Consider the following 26,322-nt stretch of genomic DNA (forward strand, 5'->3'; position numbering starts at 1 on the left):
ATGATCGTGACTCCCAGCCGCGTCGCCGCCCGCCGCCAAGGAGAGCTGCCGCTGCGGTCGGTGTCCCTCAGCAGCGTCCCCGCGGGCACGCTGACCTCCCTGAAGGAGCTGCTGAGGTGTCAGGGCACCGTCCAGGCCGCCGCCGAGCCGGCGGACGGCGGGGAGAGCCGAGCTGGGGAGAACCGAGCCGGGGAGAGCCGAGCCGGGGGCCCGGCGGCTGACGACGCCGGCCCCGGGTGGTGGCTGAAGCGACGGGCCAGCGAGCTTCCCGCCCACGAGTCCCCGGCTAAAATCTTTCATCGGATGAAGTCCAAGGCCTTGCAGCAGAAGCAGGGCGCCGGGCTGCCCGCCGGAAAGGCGCCGCCGAGCACCTGCAGCAGCGACTTGATCCTGACTCCCACCCTGAATCCCGGGGAGCTGGGGCGAAGGCTGAAGAAACCCGTCAGAGCGGAGGGCGGGCAGGGACCCGCCGAGGTGCCCGGTGGGTGCGTCCAGCCGGAGAAAGGTTTGTTCGCTTGATTTTTCAGGGAAAGTTGTCTCGTGTTTAACGTGTAGCTCGGGGTGACTTTCTCTGTATTTGGCTTATGACTCTTCCAGGCTCTGGAAAAGGCAGCCAGCGCGTGTTCGTAGGTGTAAAAACTATTGGTGCCAGTACTGGTTTTCCCCAAGGCGTTTGGGATTTTTTTTTTAGGAAAAAACAAGTTTGGATGGAAGCTAAAATGTGGCCATAGCACAGCTGACTTCTCTTCCCCTTTCCTTACCTTAGAAGATTCCTTCCTATGGTATTTTCTTCCTTTCTTGCTCAATCTGGCTTTAGCTACTCTCTCTGTTCCATTTGTGAATGGGATTGACTCTTTCAGAGGGTTACACTTTATAAGTTAAAAAAAAAATCAAACCATTCCTTTAACTATTCCCTACGATCAATACAGAAATGAGAAAGGCTGGTGGAAGAATTGTTTGGATTTTCAAATCCTTCTGGAGTGTTTCCCTGGGCTGCCTGCTCTGATGGCTTTTCTAGTGCATCCTCTGTTTCTGACTGACATAATGTGAATTTGCCAGCGCTGTGCCCCCGCCTGTAAAGGTGCTGTAGCCGAGGGGGAACCTTCCTTCTGCTTCCTGAGTATCTCTAAAGGTGACAGATAGTTTAACGAGGAAGGTGTCCTGCGGTGCTGCCCTGTTATTCTCATGCTGTGACCACCCGGAGTGGGAGACCAACTGAAATACTGCCTGGTTGAGCAGAAGGGTTATGCTTTATCACTATGTGTGTTCCTGTTTGAAGTGCAGTACCTGGGAATCTCCTGTGGTAAACTTATCCAGTTTTGGGTGGGGGTTAAGACCTATCTGGTTTGTCTGCGTTCATTTTAAGGTATAACTGCAGGAAACTAGGCAAAGTGCTCAGCCTGTCTTATCTGGCCAGCAGCATGGGCAGCTGTACACAGCTTTCACCAGGGGATTGTGGAGCTGTTCTCAAAAGAACTTGCAGTTACGGAGGTGGCACTACCCTCGTTTTATGGTTAGATATGAAAAAGTCTTCCTAAATCTCCCGGCTGTAATATAAAACCACTTGTTGCTCTCAGTATTTCTGCTGGATACAGTAAAAATTAGATGAAACCATTATTATGGTGACTGGAAAAAGGAAAGAACTGCCCCCATTTTTAAAAAGTAAGAAGGAGAACCCTGGGAACTGCTGACCTGCCAGCCTCACCCCCATGCCTGGGAAGCTCATGGAGCAGATCTTCCTGCGACCTGTGCTGAGGCACATGGGGGACAGGGAGGAGATTTGGGACAGCCAGCGTGGCTGCACCAAGGGCAAGTCCTGCCTGAACAACCTGTGCCCTTCTAGGGTGGAGGGACTGCATCAGGGGACAAGGGAAGAGCTACGGATGTCATCTAGCTGGGCTTCTGTAAGGCCTTTGACATGGTCCCCCACAGCATCCTTCTCTCTCAATGGGAGACATGAATTTGATAGGTGGAAACTGGCTGGACTGTCACACTTGAAGAGTTGTGGTCAGCAGCTCGATGTCCAAGTGGAGAGCAGTGACGAGTGGCATCCTCAGGGGTCGGGGTTGGCACCAGGACTGTTTAATATCGTCATTAATGACACGGACAGTGGGATCGAGGCACCCTCAGCAAGTTCCCCGCTGACACCGAGCTGTGTGGTGCAGTGACACACTGAGGGAAGGGATGTGCCATCCAGAGGGACCTGGACAGGCTGGAGAGGGGGGACCTGCAAACCTCATGGAGTTCAACAAGGCCAAGGGCAAGGTCCTGCCCATGGGTCAGGGCAATCCCAAGCACAAACACAGGCTGGGCGAGGAGTGGCTGGAGAGCAGCCCCAAGGAGAAGGGCTTGGGGGTGTTAGTGGGTGGAAAACTGACTGTGAGCCAGCAACGTGCGCTGACAGCCCAGAAAGCCATCCGTGTGCTGGGCTGCACCCAGAGCAGTGTGGGCAGCAGGGTGAGGGGGGGGATTCTCCCCTCTGCTCCGCTCTCAGGAGACCCCCCTGCAGTGCTGGGTCCAGCTCTGTGGGCACCAACATCAGAAGGACACGGACCTGCTCGAGTGGGGCCAGAAGAGGCCACGAAGATGCTCGGGGGGCTGGAGCACCCCCCTGTGAGGACAGGCTGAGAGAGTTGGGGGGGTTCAGCTGGAGAAGAGAAGGCTCTGGGGAGACCTTAGAGCGGCCTCCCAGGACTGAAAGGGGCTACAGGAAAGGGGGGAGGGACTCTTGATCAGGAGGAGAGGGACAGGACAAGGGGTGATGGTTTTAAACTGAGAGAGGGGAGATTTAGATTAGATGTAAGGCAGAAATTCTTCCCTGTGAGGGTGGTGAGGCCCTGGCACAGGTTGCCCAGAGAAGCTGTGGCTGCCCCCTCCCTGAAGGGTTCAAGGCCAGGTTGGACGGGGCTTTGGGCAACCTGGGCTAGTGGAAGGTGTCCCTGCCCAGGGCAGGGGGGTGGGACTGGATGGACTTTAAGGTCTCTTCTAAACCAAAGCATTCTGTGATTCTATGTTTTTTAGGAAAGGTGAAAGTTCCTAAAGTGTTCTTTCCTTTCTAACAGCAGATTTCCAAAGCTCAACTTTTGCCCTTTCATCATCACATCACAGGTTGATAATGACTTTTGATCTAATATCAAAGGGGGTTAGTACTGGTGCTACTTGTTAGACCTTACTACTCTGAAACACATCTGATTTGTGGGTACCTGCAAGCTCCTGTTTGCTGTGGGTTGGGTTATGCCCACACATGCAGACACACACCTGAGGGTGTTTCTCACTGATGAAAAGGGAAAGGTTGCAGTGCCCAGCCATCTTGGGAAAGAAAAGAAAACATATTGTTATATAGTGGAGTTTAATATTTTACAAAGTATGTACTTTGCTTCCCCTGACCCCATCATAAAAATATTTTTCTTGCCCAAATTCAAAGATTTTTTTTTATTACTATTTTCCAGAACCATTTTGCACCCAGATTCCTGAGAAGCAAACCATGAAAGCACTAGCCGTAGACCCTCTTGTACTGGAATCCCCTCAGAAGTTCTTCCTGCGGATAAAGCGGAAATTGCAGCAGCAGCAGCAGAGAGGTACCCGGTATTGCTCTGAAACACTGTGACAGCTTGTCTTTGGGGTTTCTGCTCTTCCTTGTCATCTCTCGCATACTTTGGCAGAGTATCATTCTTCTTCCCACTCTGCATGCAGTGGCAAATAGAGGAAGAAACCTGCAAACCTGCCTTTTCAAACCTGGAGATGGCCTTAGGCTTGGTTTAACTATGGTTTAGGGCTGCGGGCTTCTGACCTTGGAGCTTGACATCCTTACTCCGTTTGAGTGCGCTGTCTCCTCTGACAACAAAAGCCATTTGAATGTGAAACTTGGTGGAAAAAAAATCCTAAACCTCTTATTTGCTGGCTCTTTTTTTTTTTGGTCCCCCTTAGCTTTTAATACATAATGAGAATTGGTTTGGTTCTATGAGAAGTTCTCTTGTATTTGGTTTTTTCCATGTTGTTACTTGATAGTGACCCTGTATATGCTTCTGTCCTGTAATTCAGTTTTGAAAATGCAGGTGAAGAAGATGACACATGCCAAAGTCTTAGTAGTGTTCAACTTCAAACTGAATTTAATTTATCTGAAAACTCAAAACCCAAGGCGTGTAGCTCCCAGCAGAGCAGCAGCATGGCCAGAAGTCCAGGTCTTGAAGTTGGAAGGGTGGAAATATTTGAGATTTTGGGTTTTGTGAAAACAGGTATTTTTATTTTTCTCTGCAAGGAGAATCCATTAAAGAAAAGAGAGGAGTGGTAAAGATCCACTATTAACAGATACAGTGTGCATTGGCTTGGTTTTGGGGGAAAGTGGGATATCTGGAAGTCTGTAACAGCAGGGGTATTGATCTGGTGGTGAGGAAAAGCTACTCTGAAGAAATGCAAAGAGTGACTTGCTGTTAATATTAACAACTGAGACAGGCAGAGCTTTCGCAATTGCAGTGCTAATCAATACAACCTCCTCTTACTAAAAATGGAGCTAACTTTGTGAATGTATTTTGTATTAGTTCTCAAATACCACTAATTTCTTTGTTATTTTTTTTTTAATGGGCAGATCCAACACCTCCAAACCCCATCACGCAAAATGTTCCTCCCTCCACAGCTACAGAAAAGCCGTTAATCGAAGCTGCTATTGCTGAGCAGCTTGGGAATGATCCCCCCAAGCGTGTGGCCTCCGATAGAGAGGATCAGGATAGTTTCTGTGTGGAATTAATGGATACTGATGATGAAATATCTCAAAATACAGTGACTAGTTCTGTGAATTTAAACTCCACCCCTTTAAAAAATGGGGGTCAGTTAGAAGAAAGGGGGAGAAATGGAGAAGCAAAATGTACTGAACTTCATCAAGGCGGAAGAGAGTTGCAGCCAAGCAATAAGCAAGCTGCTCACGGAGTGCAAGAGGTACTGGAGACTAATCCCCAGAAGCCCTCACAGTGCTTTTGCAGGATGATTCTGTCTTCTCCCAGAGTCAACATTCCGAGGAAGCAGAGGCTGGAAGAAGGCTGTAAGGTCCCTTTGGATAAACCCGATACAGATCAAGCTGCCAGCGAAGCAGACCAAGAGGTGGGAGAACTTAATACTTTAGGGCAGCTGATATATTCCTGTGGGCTGCTTGTAGCTCATAGTTGTGATTTATTTATCTTTTTTCTTGTCAAAAGTAATGAGCGTTCAGAAGAGAGTATTATTTTATTAGATCTTACTAATAAACACTTTTCCATCTAAATTATTTTTTTCCTGTACTCCAAGATGAAAATATTCAGGAGTTTTTTTGTAGGGTTTTTTTTTTGTATAAAAGAAGGGCTTTTGTTTTAGTATTTAGCCATTGTATGGGCTGAAAGCATTCTCTACCTGAAGGAGCCTCCTACCTCATCCCTTCAAGATGTTAATTGCCACATGTTGGTATGATGGACATGAAACAAATTGCTGGCCAATCCAGCTCTCGGCTGCCTACGCAAAGCCAAGGAGGAGAGATCTTTCTGGGCTGTGCACTGGGGATGGTTCTAAAGTTAATCTGAATCTGTACAGCAGATGGCGAGGGAAAAGTCTTGGCTTTCCTACAGAATATCCAAACTTCTGTAGAGTTAAGTGGGACAAGAATCTTTTTCCTAGGAGACTAGTCTGCAGGTCTTATTTTCAGTTCCATATATGCCTGGCAGTATTTACAACTTCCTGAATATATGTGAAGGAAAGCGGTGTATTTGGAGCGTGCTGCCTTCCTCAGGGATTACCCCAGGGAAGTAGTGGAACGATGCCTTCCCAGGTGGGAGTTTCCTTTGTTCCCTGGAGAAATCTGGGGGATTGCAGTCCTCTTCAGATTAAGCAGGTTAATTGTTTCGTTCTCCCTCACCATTGTCAAGCATGTTTGATATGTTTTCCTGCATTTAAAAAAAAAATTACCTTTATGATGAGCCTTGATTTAGATAAGGAACAGGTATCTGTTAATATTGAAGATTTGTAGCTGAGTAGAAGATGCCAAAAGGGATGTTGTTACAGATCTGAGCATGGAGTAGGTGCTGGCGCAGACGCTCGGTGTGAACTCTGCAGGAAGATCCTCGGTGGGGTCAAGGACAAGAGGCTAACATCATTAAAGAAGGGATCTGGAGTTTATTCACTGAAGTTGTGAGGGGAAATAGCGATAGTTTCAGATGTTAAAAAGCAGTTTTCTGAGCAGCTTTTTTTAAAACAAAGTGGCATGTTTTCACACACAGTTTTCCAAACTGCAACTCAAGCGCAACGGGCTGGCTGGCTGCTCAGTGCAAAATGGAGGTACTGCAGCTGGGTGTGTGTCAGTGCTTGGCAATATCAGATCTAGCCTTTCTAATACTGTCTAAATTTTAGCAATAACATAGCTAATACGTACACTTTTTCATGGATAACTTTTTATGAACAGTAATAGAAGACTGATCACAAAATGTAAGAGGTATGGTGTAGTGTTGGTATTTTTGTGAGGAGCTTTTTGGGTTTCCCAGAGGCCTTGGCCAGTGACTTTGTCTTCTGAAAGTCAACATTCAATTACTCAAAAGTTTCTATAATTTAAATTCCTGACTTCACTTATGCATTAGACTCCAGCTTGATTATGCTTCAACATTTATGTGTATAATGGTTATTTTCAGTTTTTCTGGTCTGGAGGATGGTGTCTAAATATCTTCAAGTTATACAGGAGTTAATTTCTATTTTGCTAATGCCTTGGTGATGTTGCATAGCTCAGTCTAATTTAAAAATGAATTTTTTTTTCCCCTGTAACAGAAAATTGTCTGCCTAACCAATTGGAGAGTTAAAGTGCTGGATGATAATGCTGCAATATGTGTTGAAGGAAAAGAGAAGTAAGAAAAAATTTTCTGATTTAAATGTAATGCAAAACCTGTTGGTGGGCTTTCAGCACCTGAGCTAGGAAGGCTCTTCCATCTCCTGGCTGAGTAGCTCCACCTCGGAGACTCATATCCTTGGAATATCTTGGTAGCTGTTGGAAGCAGCTCCCCATGCTTCTGCCGCTTTCCTCCCCAGCCATGGGAACACTCTGCTTGCACCCTAACCCTTGTCACAGTGCTTACAGCTCTTACCGTTATTTTTTTAAACACAGTTCTCTCTGCCTAAGCACGCTGAGCCCCTTTGCTTCAGAGCCTGCTGTGCTGGTTCCCGGGGGCTGAGGGGCACTGGGGGAGGAGGAGTCAGGGTTGTCCTGCCTTAGCTGGGCTCAGGTGGCCACGGGAGCTGCACCCTCACAGACCTGACCCTTAGCCTTTGGTAATACAAAGTGATGCTGCAGTTTCAACTTCCTTACCAAGGAAGAGTGAATTCCTTCCTGTTGTGCAAGAGGTAGAGTGCCTGCATGCAGGAAACTACTGTTAAATAATTATTCCAAAGTCCAGTCCTGAGTCTAGTAGATTTCCCCCCCAGCTGGTGCCGACTAGGGGTCTTAGGAGCTTCTACTTCATTTCACAAAAATCCTGTTTTGTGGCTGCTTTAAGTCAAACTCGGTGCTGTAGTATTTGCTCCTACAGCTGTAGGGTGAACCACGGCGGCAGCTGATGCACCTGAAAACTGTCTCTGCGGTTTTTTTGGTTATGTTTTTGGTCAGCTTGTATTCAAATAGCGATAAGATCAGGAAAACAAGTGTCAGAACAAAGGAGAGGCTTAGCTTGCAATAAAGTTGTTTGAAGACAACGTGAAAATACACCCTTGGAAAAGAGTATTCTACTCTTCTGTGGTTAGTACCTCCCTAACTTAGAGAGGTGGCAGGAGGCTCCATATCCTGTGCTAGGATCTGTAGTAGGAATTGACATTTGTTTCATGGCTGGAACAGTTGATCCCCTCACTTCACACCCTTCCCTACCAGCAACATTTTCTCTTTTCACTTGTGTTGGTGTATTTGAAACGTGTTGCTTACGCATGATAGGTTTGATTTGCTTTACAGACCCTCTGAACTGACTGCTGCTGCTGATATTTTATGACAAGTTACACGGTTGAATGTTTGAACTGTCATCTTGGGTTTCAGTCCTTAATACTGATCTGTAGTTTGGTCTGTTGGTTATTGTTGTAAAAGTGTATTTTAAAAAACCCAAAAAACAAAACAAAACAAAAAAACCAACCCCAGCACTCTATGTAGATTTTCTACTTTAATGCTTGGGTCTGGTTTTTATTTCTCATGGAGAAGTCCCTTAATTTCTTTAACAACTCCAATTTTTGCACATGAAGAATGGCTCCTTCTTCAGTTGTTCTTCTCTTTAAATAGGAAGGGCAGAAATAAATACAATCATCCTGGGGAAAATAAACAATTGACCTGTATAATGGTAGTTTTGTAGCTTGCGTAATGGTGTCACAGCAGTAATGAGCTGGATGGAGTCCTTTAGTCCATTTTGCTTCTGCAGCTGGATGTCAGGCTGATGTTCTGTGACTCACGTTTGTGGTAGCTGACGTGTTCATTCTGTCTCCTGACCAAGTATTAGATGAGGCCAGAACTGTTTCTCTTCCAAGCTAAGAGAAGAAAACCTAGCACAGCCTGCCAGTGTCTATATTGCTCTGAAAATACGTAATGCTGCCAGTCTCATATGGAATACCAGTACTCTAGTTTTGAATCCTTTTTATGGAAATGCTGTTTTATTTCTATTCTTCGTGTTATCTGTCTTTTCTCAGACATTCAAAAGATGTGTTTCGGTGTAGTAACGCAGTTACGGAACGCATAGCGCGCAACAAAGTGAAGACATCGTCTGGCTGTATCTACTCGCTACAGGGAAAGATAAATTCAGTTTTGATGAGAAAGGAAGGTAAGAAGATGATTCTTAATGTAACGTGACAAACCAAGAAGGGCTTTAAATTTATGACTGAACATACTGCTGAAGTGAACGCTTTGTCTCTTCCTGCTAATTGGGCTCAGTGGGTATTCAGCATGTGCTGGGAAGTGACTCCAGCACCAGATTTCTGAAAACTAGCTAATGTTTTAACTGTAGCTGGTGTTTTTAGGGTGCTGCGGGCACAGAGAGGGCTTTCAGCATGTGAAGTTGGCTAGCGGGTACGTTGTTTTAAACTGGGTTGCTAAGGTTGCCTTTATGTAATTTTGGTCAGTGCTTTGGCATTTAAATAGTGCAAAGACATTCAAACAGGGATTGTTCATACACTACTGAAATTACTCTGGTGTTTGCATTCCATCTGTGACTTACTATCCAGTAATTAACAACCAGCTCTGCAACGCTACGTGGAATTTCTGTTTGGAGACAGAGTAGTTGTGGTGTCAGTGCTTTTTAATTTAGTAAACTGATCCATCTTGAGGGTCTGAGTCCAGAAAGACTTCCTGCTTCAGATTGTTTTAAAACGTGGAATTTTAAAGGAAATTCAATTTACACACAGAGTTAAAGTTAGTCTAGGCTTTATTCCATTTTTCTTGCTTCACGTGCATCCTCTGTCGTGTTGACTAGTAAAAGAGCTGCCGTGTTAGTGCTTACAGGCAGCTCTAGGAACGTAAAGGTCATCTCCATAATCTTTGAGATGTCGCAGAGATCAGGGGAGAGCCCAGAAGACTGGAAGAGGGCCAATGTCACCAATGTCAATGGTGACATCGTCAATGTCTACGAGACAGGCTTAAAGGAGGATCTGGGAAATTACAGCCCCATCGATCTTCAACCTCTGGGAAAATTCTGGAAGGAATCCTCCCAGGGGCTTCAGAAGTCAAATGAAGCACGTGACTGGGAAAAGCCAGCGTGGATTCACCCAGGGCAACCCTGATCACCTTCCTGCATCTCTCCAAGGTGTCTGATAATGGTTCCCCACAGCCACCCCCTGGAGAAATGGGTGTGTTATGGCCTAGACAAGGGGTCTGGGGGGGGAAACTGGCTGGCAGGCTGCACCCAGAGGGGGTGGGAAATGGCTCCTTCTCAAACTGGCAACCAGTCACAAGTGGGGTCCCCCAGGGATCGGCATTGGGCCCAGCGCTGTTTAATATCTCCATAAGCGATCGGGATGGTGGGATCAAGTGCACCCTGATGGAGTTTGATACCAAACTGAGTGGGGGAGCGGACGTGTCGGAAGGGAGAGTCACCCTGCAGGGAGGCCTGGACAGGCTGGAGGAGTGGGCTGAGAAGGACCTTCTGAAGTTCAACAAGGCCAAGTGTCAGGTCTTGCACCTGGGAAAACATCATCCAGGAGTGCAGCCCAGGCTGGGATCTACCTGCTGGGGAGCAGCTCTGGGGACAGGGACCTGGGGGACAATGAGCCCAACATGAGTGACCAAGGGAGCTGCAACAGCAAAGGAAGGCCATGGGGTGCTGGGCTGCATCAACATGGGCATTGCCAGCAGAGTAAAGGGGTCATTATCCCACTGTTCAGCGCTTGCCAGGCCACACCTGGAATTCTGTGCTCAGTTTTGGTCCCCGCTGTACAAAAAAAGCTGTGGCCAGGCTGGAGAGGGCCCAGAGAAGGGCCACAAAGGTGATCAAGGGACTGGGCAGCCATGTGAGGAAAGGCTGAGAGAAGAGAAGGCTGAGGGGAGACCTTATCCCCATGTGCCAGTGTTTAAAGAGCTACAAAGAAGGTGGAGACTCCCTTTGTACAAGGAGTCACGTGGAAAAGACGAGGGGTGATGGGTACAAGTTACTCCTGGGGAGATTCCAACTGGACACAAGAGAAAAATTTTTCACACTGAGAACAACCAACCACTGGAATCATCTCCCCAGGGAGGTGGTGGGTTCCCCAACTTTGGACACTTTTAAGATTCAGCTGGACAGGGGGCTGGGCCAGCTTGTCTAGGCCGTGCTTTTGCCAGAAGGATTGGGCCGGATGATCCCTGAGTCCCTTCCAACCTGGGATTCTGTGATTCCATGATCTGTGGCACAGAAGGAATAAACGCTTGCCTTAATACTGACGTGCCTGTGTGTGGGATCAAGGAGCATGTGTGCACTCTTTGCTCTTTCAGGCCTAGCACAAGGCATCCAAAGTTGTGTCTGTGGCTTTAATTTTTTCTTCGCATTTGCAGTACTGGGCTGCATTCTGATAAATACCTGACTTGGCTGCTCCTTGAATGTTTTTATTTCCTCTGCTAAATGTTTATGTTTAATTCTGAGATGGAAAAGTTGACAGCAAGAGACTTCTGAGCAGAGTGGCTCAAGTCCTATGGAGGTTTCCTGAGCCCAAGAGTGAATGTGTGCTGGCTCAGTTCCTCTGATCTTCAGACTTGGCACTTATGGCAAAACATCCTTCTCAGCTTCCCCCTCACCTCCCACCATCCCCCAGCACCCGGAGAAACCCTCCTAGGGCTGGTGTGGCAAATACCCTGAGCAGATTCAATCCTGAGAGATTGAAAAGAGATGTTAAAGACCAGGTGCCATAGGCAGAGAGGAGGAGAAAGGCCCCAGCTCCAGCCCAAGCTGTGGGTTTCCTGTGAACAGAGCTGCAGCAGCACAGAACTTGTGCCTGGGGGAATCCCTGACCGCTGAGTACCCGTCCTCCAAGCCATGAGTGGCAAAATCGCTCATGAAACATGTTGCAGTAAGAGCTGGGCCCTTACCTGCTTCTGCCTTGTTCTCAGAAGGGTTATGAGCGCTCTGGGGCTCTGGGTGTGCTACCAAACCTCGTCACTGGTGGTGACACTCAAGGGACAACGCAGTGTTTAACTGCACGGGCTCTGCTCCTGGAAAGGTGTTTTCTGGGCCTGGTGTCCCAACAGCCCCGCAGCAGGGACGCTGCACCCAGCCCCCCGAGGTTCTCGTTCCCTTCCAGCCTGTGTCTGTGCTGTGGCACTTGCTGGGCTCTGCCTGCAGCCCTCCCTGCTGATCGGGAAATACCGAATCCAGTCCATGTACAGAACGAACCCATGTGCTGGAATGAAATGCTCCTCCTAAAGCGTTTCACAGGAGCTGAAGGGTGGAGTAACTAGCGTGTAACACTTGCTTCGATACCTATGGGCCCGAAAGGCGCCTGATGCAAAGCTTTCTAAGTTGTTTCCCAAGTCCCTTGCAGTGAAGGAAGGTGGAGTTTCGCATTCCCGTGAGGTAAAGCAGCAGAAGAGGGTAGTAACGCAGGGGCCTGGTGGAGGCACAGATAGGCAGGTACGGGGGAAGGCATCCGCAGCACTACTACGGGTGGAGTAATGCCTCGCCCTGGGGTAGGAGTTCTTTGGGGCCCCTGGACTTTGGGCTTCTAGCAGGGCTCTTGGGAAGATTGTAACGATGCAAAGCAGTTATGTGAGGAGGAGCTTCTGCAGGTTTAGATATCAACAGAAAATGAGAGGAATAAAAAGAATCCCTTAATGATGGGGGGTGTTGAGCAGTTTCATAAACTTTGCAGAAAAGAATGAGCTGGGAAGCAGCAGCTGTTGGTTGATGTTGCTAAGTTGCATCAGCAGGGTAAGGGTGAGTGCTAGCCCCAAAGCATGTCATAAGGGCTGCAAAATGGGCATCAAAATGATGAAATTCAACCTTGATAACTGTAAAATGGTGCTAGGGGAAAGCACGGCGTTGCATCTGTCACAGAAGGGGTTCATAGGTTGGTTTGGGAGGGCCCTTTAAAGATCATTAGCCCAACCCCTGCCTGGCAGTACCTGGTGATGGGTGTTGTGAGAGTCTCAGTGGCTGTAAAAACCAAGGAACAGGGTTTGGGGGTTGAGGGGTGGCTCTGTTACGGAGTCAGCTTCACATTCCCCAGCAGTTAAACAACATGAACACTGAAAATGAACGGAGCAAAAGGACTGCAATGGGCTGTAAAGCTGTACAATACATCAACATCCTGAAGCCTGACCACAGCTCTGAATCTTTCCTTCCCTCTCCCTGCAGAAAAACCCCAACAACCTACTCTCAGAAAGAATGCAGAAGAAGTAGGGAATGTGTGGAGAAGAATAATGTGTTTAAAGTTACAAGAGGGCTTTCACAGGGCAGACTAAGTTATGATGTTTTGGCCTGTGAAATGGGAAACTGGGGAGGAGGTGTGGGAGAGGTTAAAGAAGTAACAAAGGGAAGGGAGATGGTAAATAAAGATCAGTTGTGTGCAGTCTCTTGCAATAACAGAATAAAGGAAATAAAAACCACCTACTAGAGGGGAAATAAAATCTTCTCCATGCTATGTGCATCTCATTTGTGGAAACCCTTGCACAGGATCTTGTAGATGCTGAAGTTTTACATGAGTTCCATGGGAGATGGAGCAATTTCCTGGAAGACAAACTCCTTTAGGGTTCTTAAATACCTAGAACTCAGTGCTGATTTCTCAGTTGGAGGGTGGGAGATTGCTTGGGGGGAATATTCCTCTACACTTGCCTTGCTTCTATATTGCTCTGGCCTCTGCTGTTAGTACCCTTTCCCTGGTCGGGGCTGGGTGGGCTGTGGTTGTACACTAAATAAATTAATGAAGGAGTGTCTGTCTCATTTCCCATCCTCCTGGAGGAGCTCAGTTCCTGCAACTGTTGGTGCAGGCTGACGTTCAGAGCCTTGGAGCTCTCAGGATTAACAGTTTGTGAATGCGATCTCTTTTCTTGTCTCGTGTGCCTCTTGAAGGCTTCCCAGTAAAGATAACTGCTTCCCAGAATTCCAGCTAACTGGGTGACCACTTAAGCTTCCTTTCTGGCCACGTGTTGCAGACCCCTCTTGCAGAAGTCCATTGCTCAGGGTCAGAGGCTGAACGCTGCTGGTGTTCCAGGCGTGAGCATGGCTCAGCACTGTGGTCCTGCCCCTGCACAGCTCCCATCCTCCTGACGAGAAGGTTACGTGGTGGTGCCCGACGGAGCGTTAAATGTCCAGTGTTTTGCTCAGAAAGGCTGGAGCTCAAGGGATGCTTTTTTCCTTCTCTGTTACAACAAAGGATTACATGATACTCTTCCATCGATATTTGGTTTTAGGGTTGTTTTTCCAATTTCAGAGACAAAACTAGAGTCATTATGTTGTATCTGCTACCTGAAGATCTTCTCGGGTTATAATACTGTTGCTAGATACTTTGCACCAGATCCTGATGCAGTTGTTCTTTGTCTAAGCCTCGTGAACGCTCTGTGTGCTCTTGATTGCACAGCTTCTGCAGCAAAGCAAAATAAAGCTTTCTTCCTGGTGGAGTTTCCTGGATATGGTAAGTCCTGAGCAGCTTGGCCCTCACAGGAGCCCGAGAACCTCGGGCGCTCTGAGGGAGTTCTGGTGCTCTGGACTGGGAGGGCTTCTGCTCCCAGTCCCCCAAACTGGAGTGCTGCCTCGGGGTGCTGACACCTGTAACTGGTGACCCCTGGGCTGACTTTTCTGTGAAGTCTGTTGTTCTCTTAAACTGGGGAAACCTGTCTCTCTAGTGTCTGAAGATGTAGTGAGCTTCTGAGGCACTGACAAAAGTGTGGTTGTACTGACTATTATTTCTGCCCTTTCTGATGGAAAGGATTGCTCAGCTACCGGTAACGCTACTTTTATTTCAAACAGGATTTCCCTACTATTTCATCAAAAAATTTGCACATGGGTTTTCCAGAAAGTGGAAGAAATATGTTGAGGAGTTTCTTGAAGAAAAAAAAAGGTAATTCCTTTGGGGATTCTGTTTTATTGCAATGTTCTTAAGTATTTATTGAGATTTTGCTTTTTAAGAATATTATGCTAGAGGAGTATAAAAGATTGTAGATGTGTGTGTTCTGTGTGATGTGTCTGTTCCAGACAAACACTGGTCGCTCCCTCGGAAGGGTGGCCAGGAGGAAAGGGCTTCACTGATTCTGTGCTCGCGCTCCTCTGTTGGGCTCTGGCCCAGCTGAGGAGAAGACTGAGTTTACGTAGGTTAATGTGTTAAAGGACAACCGCTTCAGGTGTTTATGATTTCTTCTGTTAAACTCCAAATCATTAGGAAAGAAGGAAAACAAAATACTGGTGAGAATAAAGAGAGTGGCTCAGTGGTGCATACGGACGTGTTGAAAAACGCAGAAGATTCAGCGAGAGGTGTACGGAAGCCTGAAACCAGAAACAACACCACCTATGAAGTATTACCGAAGAGTCATGAAAATACTTGTGGGTATTTAATAATCCTTTTCTTCAGAAAAAAGTGGGGGTCTTTTTGAGAGCTGTTTTCCCCAGAAAAAGATACCTTAGTACCTGTCTGGTTTGTGTCTTGTTAATTAGGCTGTAGGGAGGAAGTAACACACCTCTTGTCGGGTGAAGTTTTTGTTTGTGCTCACTTAGGCTACAATGATCAAAAGCCTTGTTTCTTTATTTCTGGTTTGCTGATGTGCAACAGCTACGACATGAGTGTTTCTGGGCTGTCCTGAGGGTGAAAGAAGCTGCAGTCTGTTTTGGTCCGTAGTAGCTGGAGGCAGTGACTCCAGAGCTGTTTATTCTGACAGCAAGCTGGACTTAACTTTTTTCCAGTTGCTAATTTGCGTAACGTACTCTCTCCTCAGTCCTTCCAGGACGCCCAGGGGAGTGAACGCCTCCGCAAGGCCCCGTCCCTGGGGCTCCCCCCCTGCAGCGCCCACCCCCTTTTTTAGCTGGGTCAGTTTAAACTCACATCAAGACCTTGAGCAGGTTTGTTTTATGGCATCTTAACGTTTTTGCCACAGTTGAGGCACAGTGATGACAACTGGGGATGGATGGAATTGGTTGTGGAAAGGTTCCTTATGCTGGCTTTGTTTCCAGAGGAGATGGTTCTGAAGCCCAGGCCTCAGGGACCCCCTGGTGTTTCTTTGCTTTGGAATGCAATCCTGGCTTTGTTAGGGATGCAGTAGCTTTTGGTTTTAACTTTCACTGCTTTTAATATCTTGTCAGAGGTTCCTGTAGTGCTTTGGCCAAACTTCTTTCTACTCTTTCTTAATACTATAATCAGATTTTCTTGCTGACGCTGTAAAAGCTGTTTTATTTTTTCTCTCATTAATTAGCATTTGCTCAGTGTGACAACTTTTCTTTATCACTCGACTTTCCTACATGACTTTGACAGTATTTTTAACCTTGTAAACAAAGTAAAAAGTTCACCAAAGTAGCTTTTACAGTTTGTGAATCAGATTAAGGTAGGCTTGTTCCTCACCCGAACGCTTTTCAAAGAACAGCGTAACATGGTGGTAAGTTTTATGTTTTCCATGTAGTCAGTGCAGATGACCTGGTTTAAACACAAGATGGCTCCTCCGCTTGTGAAGTCTGCAAGGGTGAATTTTCAACAGAGTATTTTGGGCAAAACTATATTTCTTCATTTTTTCTCGTAGATACGCCGCCAAAGCGCAGTTCCATCGTGAATAACTCAAATGGAGTTTACACCCGTAGTGGCCGTCTCGTTAAACCACCGTTAAATTTCTGGTGTGGGCAACGAGAGATTGTTGATCACAGACTAGATGTTACTCTAGAGCAAGGTGGCACGGATTACCTGAGCATGGTAAGAGTCCTCTGCATATTGTTATGTAAATGTGTGTTAAATGTAATGGAGAAACTTGCCTAGGTACCCAACAGAAAGAGTGCAGCTCTTACCAAGTACCTGAAGAGGCAGGAAATCTTGAAAACATCATAAAAACCTTTTAAAACAAACAAAAAGATAGTCTGAGTCTCTGTCTTATCAGATGATTGTTGTCTGTAAAATGGGGATCATGGGGAATTACTTCTGGGAAAATAAGTTGGGCTTTTTTTTTTTTTTGAAAGATAAATGTATGAAACAGGAAGTGCAGGTTTGGGTCACAGAGGCTCCTGGGGGAAGCATTTTCTGTCGTACTGTAACGCTGCGCCCGTGCCGCGGTGTCTGGTCGCAGAGGGGCTGCCAGCGCTGCAGGGGGGGTCTGGGTCCCTCGGGGCTGTTCCCAGGTCTCCCCTTCCTCTGCGGGGTGTCACCAGGTGTCCTGACCTCTCCAGGTCACCACCCCAGCTGTGCTGCTCTTATGACACTTTGAGCAATCTGATGATATTCTGATAACCAGTGAAGGAGAGCAGCATTCTTTGTGGTAGTTGTGATCTTTTTTTTTTTTTAATCTCTCTCAGATTAGTCGGTTTATGGAATGGGGGCTGTACTAACCCCCGCCAGCAGCACAGTGTATGTCTGATTTACCGCCAACTCAAGCAGTTCTAGGCCTTCAGATTTTACCTTGTGTTTAGAATACTTAAACTTAAAGGGAGCCAGGCTAAGTTGCTTTGGTTTCATGCCTTTGCACAAACCCCTGTGTTCATCCAATAGGATTTAGTAGATACTGGGCAATGTAGGCAACACTTAAATCTACCAATTCTGTAAACGTTTGGCTTTTTCAGAGCTGGCGTCGGTAGGCCTGCTATGTAATCTCTTGCAGAAGTTTAGATTAAATTGTTTTATTTTGAAGATGTTTAGTAGTGAAAAATCCCGAAAAAAGACCAGTTCCATCTTTAAGAATACAAGAACCGAAGTAATGAAGGCAACAAAAGAAACACCAAAAAGCCAAAGTAAAGGTAAAAAATTTTTTCTGTTTTTCTTTTTTTAACGTTCTTGACTAGAATCAGCGGGATTATGAGTTGGGTGCCGGAGCAGTATGGTGATGTCCTGTTAATGCAGAGAAATTATTTAAATCTTTTAATGGTCGATTGCTTCTTCTATGAAGAATTACCAGAGTAGCGTTAAAGCCTGGTTTTACAGCTCCAAATACAAACTATGTTTGTAAATCCCTTCTTTATTTACATAACATGCGGATTTCTTGCTGGAAATTGAAATGAAAGGATTACGATTTTTTTGAAGTTTCTGCTTCTGTACTTTGGATCTCTCAACACAGCTATTACAGGTGACTTCGGAGAGCCTGAGGAGAAGTGGAGTTCACCCCTCCAGCGAGCTGCGGCTCTGCCTTTACTTTTTAAGCTGGATGAATTAAAATAAGTGAAATGCCCGTGGTGGCAAAAAAAGTGTATTAGCAGAGTTTTAAAACTTCTGTTTTCATAAAATCTGGGAAATAATAGAACCCTGGAAACAATATAAAATATAAAGCAGAAGTTTCTCTTTTAAAGCAACCATAACGTTTCCTGCGGCAAAGCTACTGGCAGCGCAAGCAGAGCTCTGGGGACATCAGCATTTGCTCCATCAGTCATAGCGATTTAGCAACTTTTTCTGTTTACTATTTTTTTCTCTATCTGCTTGATACTTTCACGTTTTGTAGCCTTGACAGTCGTGGTTCTTCCAGTCTCCTGGAGGCAGCCTGTGATGGGAGCGTGCTGGGCAGGAGCAGGCCCCCCCACTGTGCTCCCTCGGAGCCTGGCCCAGGGAGTTCAGGGCTTAGAGCTGGTTTCATCCTGCCTGTTCTCTGTGAGGGTCATGTGTAAGTGGAGTTTCTCTGCTTCTTGACTGCCTGCTGGGACGTGTCTGTAGCATGTCGCCTCTCGATCCTGAAGAATTGAACCCCAAATCAGTAGGAGGGTATGTGCGAGGGCCTCGTGTTCCCTCCTGAGGTGCACGTACGGGATGGGAGATGGGGCTGCCTCGGGAAGCTTCAGGAGGTGCCAGCTGTGCTCAGTCATGTGTGGTATGTTCTGGTACATGGTTTGTGTCAGCACTAGCGTGGCCAGCAGGGACAGGGAAGGGATCTTACCCCTGTGCTTGGCACTGGTGAGGCCACACCTCAATGAGTGGGTTCAGTTTTGGGCCCCTCACTCCAAAAAGGCCATTGAATGACTCGAGCATGTCCAGAGAAGGGCAACGGAGCTGGTGCAGGGTCTGGAACACAGGTCTGATGGGGAGCGGCTGAGGGAACTGGGGGGGTTTAGTCTGGAGAAGAGGAGGCTGAGGGGAGACCTCATGGCCCTCTGCAACTGCCTGAAAGGAGGGTGCAGAGAGGGGGGATGAGTCTCTTGAGCCAAGGAACCAGCGCCAGGACAAGAGGGAATGGCCTCAAGCTGCACCAGGGCAGGGTCAGACTGGCTCTTAGGAAGGATTTCTTTGCAGAAGGGGTTGTTGGGCGTTGGAATGGGCTGCCCAGGGCAGGGGGGGAGTCCCCATCCCTGGAGGGGTTGAAGAGTCGGGTTGACCCAGCACTGAGGGATCTGGTGGAGTTGGGAACGGTCAGTGTGAGGTTCATGGTTGGACTGGAGGATCTTCAAGGGCTTTTCCAACCGAGATGATTCTGGGATTCTGGTCACGTCGCGGACATCCCCTGACAGCAGAAACAGGCTCATAGTTACCTGCCAGGTCAACTTAACGGGGCAGGGCCGGGCCGTGCAGAGCACGGTGAGATGTTCCCCAGCATCACCGCTTTCCCTCCCTGCTCGGTGACACTTTGCTGTGTTTTGGAGGGAAGCAGTGCTTGTTTTATTTTTGTATCCCTACATGACCATTCAACAAAACATCTCCCTGTCCCGAAGAACTCTGGTGTTCCATTAATGCGGGGAGAGGCTTCTAGGGACACGGGGAGCTGCACACCCGCGGGTGCTGCTCCCCCCTTCCTACAGACCGCGGCAGCAGAGCCGAGCTCAGACCCTCCCGGGCGTGGGACACCTCACATCCTGCAGCAGGCTGGGCTCTGCTCCTCTGAGACCACAGGAATGACTTGTGTGTCATATGATACTGCCATCATCTCTTTCAGGGAAAAACAATGAACAAGGAGTAAATTCCAAAAGAGAAACCACATCTGCTGGAAGCAAGGTGGCCAGGCACTTCATTTCAGATGACGATGAAAGTGATGGTGCAGTCAATAGTATGAAAAGTAAAAAGCAGCTTTCCATTCAGATGACTCCCTTAAAACCTGAAATACTGAACAAATGTAACAGCAGAATCCCAGGAATGAGAAAGGAAAAGAGAAAAACAGAATATGGAGAACTGACTATGTATCAGCAGGCTTACAAGTGCTCCTTAAGGTCAGCCAAACGACTCCAGGACAAGCCTTCAACAGAATTGTCAAGCAACGATGAGGAAGAGGAATCCAGTGAAGATATCCCACTGTCTGTCAAAAGGAGAAATAAACCTCTATTAAAACGAGAGACTCAAAACTTTCAGTCTTCCTCCAACTCTAAAAGTTCAGAGAATGATGCAAACAAGGTGTCGTGTGAACAAAGGAAGGTAAAACACCCTCGTGCCTCTCACAATGTGCCGTCAAGGCAAAGTTTACCCAAATCCACCAATGATTCTGGTTTACTTGAAGGAAAAACACCTTCTGATGAGTCTAGTACTTCCCGGCTGGGAATGAGGACAAGAAGCAGAAACAACACTCCAAGGTATTACCTTGAATTTGACACTGAGTCTGAAACCAGTGAAGAGGAATATCCCGTCAAAAAAAAGCATTCCAAAGTATCTGATAAAAACCCAAATTGTAAAATTTCTAATACTGCCAAGTCTTCAGCAGCAAAATCAAGAGAACCTGAGAGGGAAAAGGTGCAGAAATCTCTAGAACTTTTTCCAAGGACAACTGGCGATTGGTCTGAAAAGGAATTGCAGAAGCTCTACAGGCAAGTGGCTGTGCTGCCTTCGCAGGGCAGAGCTGCCCTCAGGCACCGGGGGGGCTGGGGTGGCCTGCGTTTGGATTTTTCAGATTCAGTCTCCTTCACGTTACTTTAAAGTTTTCCTTTGCGTTTTAGTGACCTCTTAAAAAAAATAAATTTTGTTAACAAATTAAAAAGTAATGAAATAAAGGAGACAACTGAGTATTTTCTAAAATGATGGTAGATGCCTGAGCCTGCAGCAGCCCGTAATGCTGCCATCAGTGTACAGTGAGAGGAACAGGGGTGTGAGGCAAAAGGTTGGGCATCTCCTCCTCTACCTATTGAAATCATGTACTTCATGGTGTTAAAAGTGATAAATGTTCCTGTGAGTGGAACTGAAAAACGTGAGTGGGTAAACAATACGGTAAAAGCGTTTGTATCTATGACTCAGTAAGTCGGAGGTCACATGTTCTCTCCCCTAATAGAGTAAAATGTTAAACGTGACCTGCTTCTGTATTTCAGTTTTGCAGAGGCGAGATTAACTGCAAGAATGTTTAATTAACGCATCGTCCAATTACTTAAACTGCTGGGCAGCATTTAATACGTACATTAAGTCATAAACCAGCCACGTTTGGTTTTGTTTCTTTTAGATGAGAATGACAAGGCCTGAGGTGGTGTCTGGGGTGGTGGGGGGCCCTGCTGCAAAGGAGGATGAGGTTTCTCTTGTAACGGGGCTGTTTGCTTAGGGCGGTGCCAATCACGCCGTGTGTTTTAAGCGTGTGGCTTTGCTCTCTCGGCAGGGCCATCGCCACCTTCCCCAAGCACAGGAGCGGCTTCTGGGTGGAGGTGGCCATGGCTGTGGGGTCCCGCTCCGCCCAGGAGTGCCAGCAGAAGTACGTGGAGGAACAACAGGCCAAAGGTTCCAAAGCCCACACCAAGAAGACTGCTGTTTCGGGCAAAGCAGAACTGAGAGGTACGGACATCGTGATTCTGGGTATTTTGTTGTCTAAATAATTTTCAACTCGGTGTTTATTATGTAATGAGAGATACAGACATAAGCACACGTCAGGGTCTGGCAGTGAAGGTTATCCCTGTAGTATAAAGGTTTGTTGCAGAGCTCAGAGGACGTCATAAATGACTGAAGTAATGCGAAAGGGTATTTTTAGAGGTTTCTAGTTTTCTTTCTTTCTAGTCTTCTTTCTTGGAAGGCTTAAACTGGCCGTGCTGCTTGAGGGAATGTAGTGATTTGTATCTCCCGGGGCTCCCGGAGGCCTGGTGTAACAAGCTGCTCGTAGGGCAAGCGGGGATCTGGGGTGCTGGGACACGCCAAGGGCGATGCGGAGTAGGAGCAGCAGAGTCACGTCCTCTGGCGTCTGGCGCCGACGTGCCTGCTGGTCGTTTCTGAGGTCAGTAACTCATGTTCACGGAGAGCACACGCGCCCTGGAGAGGAAGGCACAGGATGCTCAGCCCGGTTATTTAACAGCGAGGTTACAGTGACACAGTAAGCGCCAAGGTGAGCAGAGCCACGGGGCAGTGGCTCCTCCAGCCGGCAGAGACAACTTCGGGGATGTTTCCCGGTGGTTAAAGCCACGTGTCGGTCCTCCGCTGACTGAAAACATTAAAATCACATTAAAAACGAGGAGCAGCGGCCGCTCGTGGTCCTGGGTGTCAGGCGGGAGCGCTTGGCTCCAGCTCTGCAGCCCCCAAAGCGGGACGGAGCTGGCAGTCTCAGGTTTCCCTGCCTCTGAAGTCGCTGAACTGTGACTGCACAGCCTGGAAAAGCAGCAGATTGAGGGTTCAGGTGCAGGACAATGCACTTGATCTTTACTTGAATGTGTCTTTGAAATGCTTGTTGCAGTTACAGAATTTGCGGGAGAATCTGCTGGGCGTCGCTTTTGTAATGAATTCCATAGCGGTGGTCTTGCTGTCGAGTGTTTGGCAGAAACCATCTTATTTTGACTGTTAGTGTGGTATCAAAATTCCCAGCACTTCTGTGATTTTGCCAGCTTCTCCTGCTGTTGGCGGTTCATTTCTCCACTGCCGATCTCCCGTAGTGAGTTTTTTCCCCATTTCAGGCTGATGTTTGACACCCCCAGCCAGCAGCTCGGCAGAACACGCAACCGTTGTGGTTCGTGAGCATTTGTGAAGGGTCAGTCTGCCACGGTGGGTTCAGGACAGCAATGTTTGGGACCTCTCGGAGTCCCCCGCGCCTTTGGAATACCCCGACACACTGAAATGACGGTGGCAAAGCAAAGGACTGTGTAATTAGTAAACAAGGATCTCCCTTGGCAGTGAGGAGCGTTCGCTGCCTTTCAGTGGGCGACTGCGGCCCATTAGCAACGAATTGTAGTGTAGAAATACTTTATTCTCCTGAAAATCTGTGAGCTGTGGATTAATTCTGTTTACTTGACTGTCTGCATAAGTAGCTGATTTCAGTTTCTGTCTGCCGATGAGGATACTAGGCAGATGTTCCTCTGAACTTGCCCAGCGCTTAACGTGTAGCGGGAAGCAGAGGTCAGGAAGGCCCCCGGTGCCAGCGGTGACGGGGTCCTTCCCTTCCTTCCAGGAGGGTCAGTGCCTCCTCGTTTATCCCGTTTGTGGAGGACACGCCCGTGTCTGCCATGGTGGCAGAGCAGCGTTCCCTGAACGACGGGCGGGCTCTGGGGGCAGCAGAGCCTTTGTCTGGGCGCTTCATGGGTGATAACTTGCAGGGCTTTTGTCTCCTAACTGCAGCTGCGGGGATAATTCTGTTAAAATCCCAATGAAACATCTGACTTGTGACCCTGGCGAGGGCAACGTACAGCTCTAGAGGAAGCTTCCAATTGAGGCGTGGTAGAGAAATTCTTTTTGAAAGCATAAATTGTGTAAGAACTCAAAGGCTCACAAAGAAGCCGCATTTCCACGAAGGAGAGCCTGGGCTCTGTCCCACTAGCACTGATTGTAATTAGCCAGTTGTAAAACCTCGCTACGTCGCTGATGTGTTTTCAATTCCTGTTTCCATTCACATAGATAAGAGGGAGCCGGCCACGGTAACCGCCAAGGTGGGCACCTTCAAAAGAAAGCAGCAGGTGAGAGATTTGCTGGACCGTTTGCCGAAGGACAACCACGATGACGTGTTCACCGCCACGCCCTTTCAGAACAGAAGAGTGAAGGTAAATCTGGGGAAACGGTGCACGTGAGCGCACGCCGATCAGGTCGGCGGCTCGAGGGGGTGTTCCAGTTGCTGGTTCAGTCCTGTCAGTCAGATTTTGTGCATTCAGGGGAAGAGGCTCGTTTCCTGGATGGGCTATTGCAGCCCTTGGGTTGCCGGCAGCGAGGATGCGCAGAAGGGGGCTTGTGCCGAGGAGCCTCAGGCTGAGCGGAGCATGTAAAACCAGCCTCGCCCCCAATGCTTGGTTTTACTCTGTCTACATCTCCCCCTTTTGAGGTTTCTCTGGGGAATTTGGCTGTGAAGGAATGGAGCTGCGCACCCTGCAATCCGCCCTGTGCTTCCCTCAAAGATAATTCATCCTTTAGACCCATTCCTTAGACTGAGGCAAAGGCCACGACTTGGCCCTCAGGCTTTCCCTGGATGGATGATTTGAGGCATTAACACTTCCAGTTCCTCACACTGAGTAACCCCAAAATCCTCCTCCTGAGTAGTAACGTCTGCTTCAAGGTTGTCACTTTAATCAGAAACTATTTATTGAATGTGTAGCAGCAGCCAGAAAGCACCAGGAGGACGTTGGGCAGCGAGGGGAGGGGTGTGAGGGGTACGACTGAGGCTGTGTTTGGCTGCTGCACAGAGCCCTCGCTCGCCCGCCCTGGGCTCTGTGTCTTGGGAGAGGACAGAATCCCAGAATCATCTGGGTTGGAAAAGCCCTTGAAGATCCTCCAGTCCAACCATGAACCTCACACTGACCATTCCCAACTCCACCAGATCCCTCAGCGCTGGGTCAACCCGACTCTTCAACCCCTCCAGGGATGGGGACTCCCCCCCTGCCCTGGGCAGCCCATTCCAACGCCCAACAACCCCTTCTGCAAAGAAATCCTTCCTAAGAGCCAGTCTGACCCTGCCCTGGCGCAGCTTGAGGCCATTCCCTCTTGTCCTGGCGCTGGTTCCTTGGCTCAAGAGACTCATCCCCCCTCTCTGCACCCTCCTTTCAGGCAGTTGCAGAGGGCCATGAGGTCTCCCCTCAGCCTCCTCTTCTCCAGACTAAAGGGGGGGGGGGTGTCAAAAACCGCAGCTGAAGTGCCTGAGGAGGGGAGAGGGCTCTGTTCTCCTTCCCGTGCCCTGAGCAGTCCACAGACTCGCATTCCCAAGGGCAGGTCACCCATTGCTCTGATCAATGTGGCTTTGTAGTTGCCAACGTTCCGGCGAAGCCGAGACGACGACGATGACGATGACTTTGCGCTTACGGACAACCCCATCACACCCTCCTCGGCCGCCTTCCCTGCCATGAAAACCCCCCAGTGTGAGCACATCAGCCCTGGGATGCTGGTGCCCATCAACAGGTAGGACACATGCTCCCGAGCTCCCCCCCTCTCTTGTGGGATCCCAGATTAGTTCCTGGGAAAGCTCACGCCTGGGACTGGGACTCCCGCTCCCGCAGGATGGGCAGCTCTTGGGAGGGAGCAACTCGGGCCTCAGCTACGGTTTCGCTGCTCGTTAACCCAGTTGCTTCAGTTTTTCCTGAAATAAACTGGAATCAGCCTGAAACCCACAGCCTTGTGTGGAAGGGAGAGGAACCCAACGTCACCCGGGGAGGTGGAGAACCTCCACCCAACGCTTGTGTTAAGCGTTCCTGATTAACCACTCCTGTGGTGTTACATTAGTTGACCAACACCTGTTTCTAACGGCCGCGCTAATTGTCCTTCTCAATTAGAGCTGAAATTAAGGCCTAACGCCCACACATCCTCTCACCCCACAGGAAGGACTATGACAGGCACGTCTGCAGGCTGCAGAAGACAACGCGGGGCAGCCGAGGCACCTGGGACAAGGTCAAGAAGAAGTCGGTAAGGCTGCTTTCCCCGGGCGCGGCCAGACCTGACTTAACGCGGCAAAAGAATCCCAGAGTGGAAACCAGGAACCCTCCCCCACTTCTCCCCCACTTTTGTATCCACTTCTCTCAGAGAAGAGGGTTTTTTTGTTAGAAAAGAGCTATTTCTTGTCAGGATTGAAGACACTAATTTTTTCAGGATTTGGAACTGCTTTTGATCTTTAGGTACATTAAGTTCCTGCTGTATTCTGTGCAGTGGGAAACAGTAAATCTCACCAGGACCAGACCCTCCCTGGATTTATGTATTTACTCCCCCAGCATCCCAGATTTTTTAATTCCAGCTTTCCCAGGAGAGGCCGAGATCCGGCCAGCTCCCCTCTAGGGAAGCGTTTCTGGCAGCTGAGCGGTTTGAACGTTCGGTGCCGGCGCGGCGGCTGGATCGCCGTAGGCTGAGCCTGGGCCAGGCTGTGGCAGGGGCCTAAGCCCAGCCTTTCTCTCCTCCGACAGGCCGGGGGTGTGCTGGGAACGCCGGCCTCACGTGCAGCCCGTCAGGATACAAGTGAGTGCTCGTTTCCCTCCTGCCCGTGTCTGGTGACTCCGCTGCAGTTTGAACCCCCTCCGAAGGGGTTTGGCCCTTCCCAGGCGCCAGTCACACACTGACCCCCCCTTTCTCTGATTGCAGGGGGCCCCCAGAGCTCGCTCGTGGGGAAGCTCTTCACGGCCGAGGCAGCAGACTCGTCAGACGACGAAGAGCGGGACGACTCCGATTCTTCCATTTAATGAACTTGGTGGGTTTTATTAGTTCAGTGTTTCTGCGCCTTCCGGGAGGAGCAGAGGGGTTGGGCGCCCCTCGGGGAGGCTCCCGCGACACCGAGGGATCTGCCCAGACGCCCCCGCCCACGGCACTTTTATCTGGTTTATGAACACCAGCCCCCTCGTGCCGCTGTCACCATTTCTCGTGTGCGCGAAGCGGCACTTTCCGGCCCCGGCTCCTCCCTCCCCTGCCCCGTGTCCCCAGGGGGAGGAGGTACAGGGATACCAA

The 26,322-nt window shown here is 48.6% G+C and overlaps 1 protein-coding gene across 1 annotated transcript; it reads left to right on the forward strand.

Moving 5' to 3' along the window:
- MIS18BP1 (MIS18 binding protein 1) lies at window positions 1–26,303 on the forward strand. The gene is made up of 16 exons (XM_074821315.1): window positions 1–505; window positions 3,450–3,578; window positions 4,586–5,094; window positions 6,778–6,854; window positions 8,665–8,795; window positions 14,403–14,493; window positions 14,812–14,972; window positions 16,157–16,323; window positions 17,249–17,354; window positions 19,469–20,327; window positions 21,101–21,273; window positions 23,311–23,453; window positions 24,644–24,795; window positions 25,212–25,296; window positions 25,788–25,839; window positions 25,963–26,303. The coding sequence occupies exons 1-16, from the start codon at window positions 1–3 to the stop codon at window positions 26,058–26,060; spliced, it is 3,438 nt and encodes a 1,145-aa protein (XP_074677416.1). The 3' UTR covers window positions 26,061–26,303.
- The last annotated feature ends 19 nt before the right edge of the window (window positions 26,304–26,322 follow it).

The sequence above is a fragment of the Strix aluco genome, chromosome 4, assembly GCF_031877795.1.
Source record: "Strix aluco isolate bStrAlu1 chromosome 4, bStrAlu1.hap1, whole genome shotgun sequence".
Classification (NCBI taxonomy): domain Eukaryota; kingdom Metazoa; phylum Chordata; class Aves; order Strigiformes; family Strigidae; genus Strix; species Strix aluco.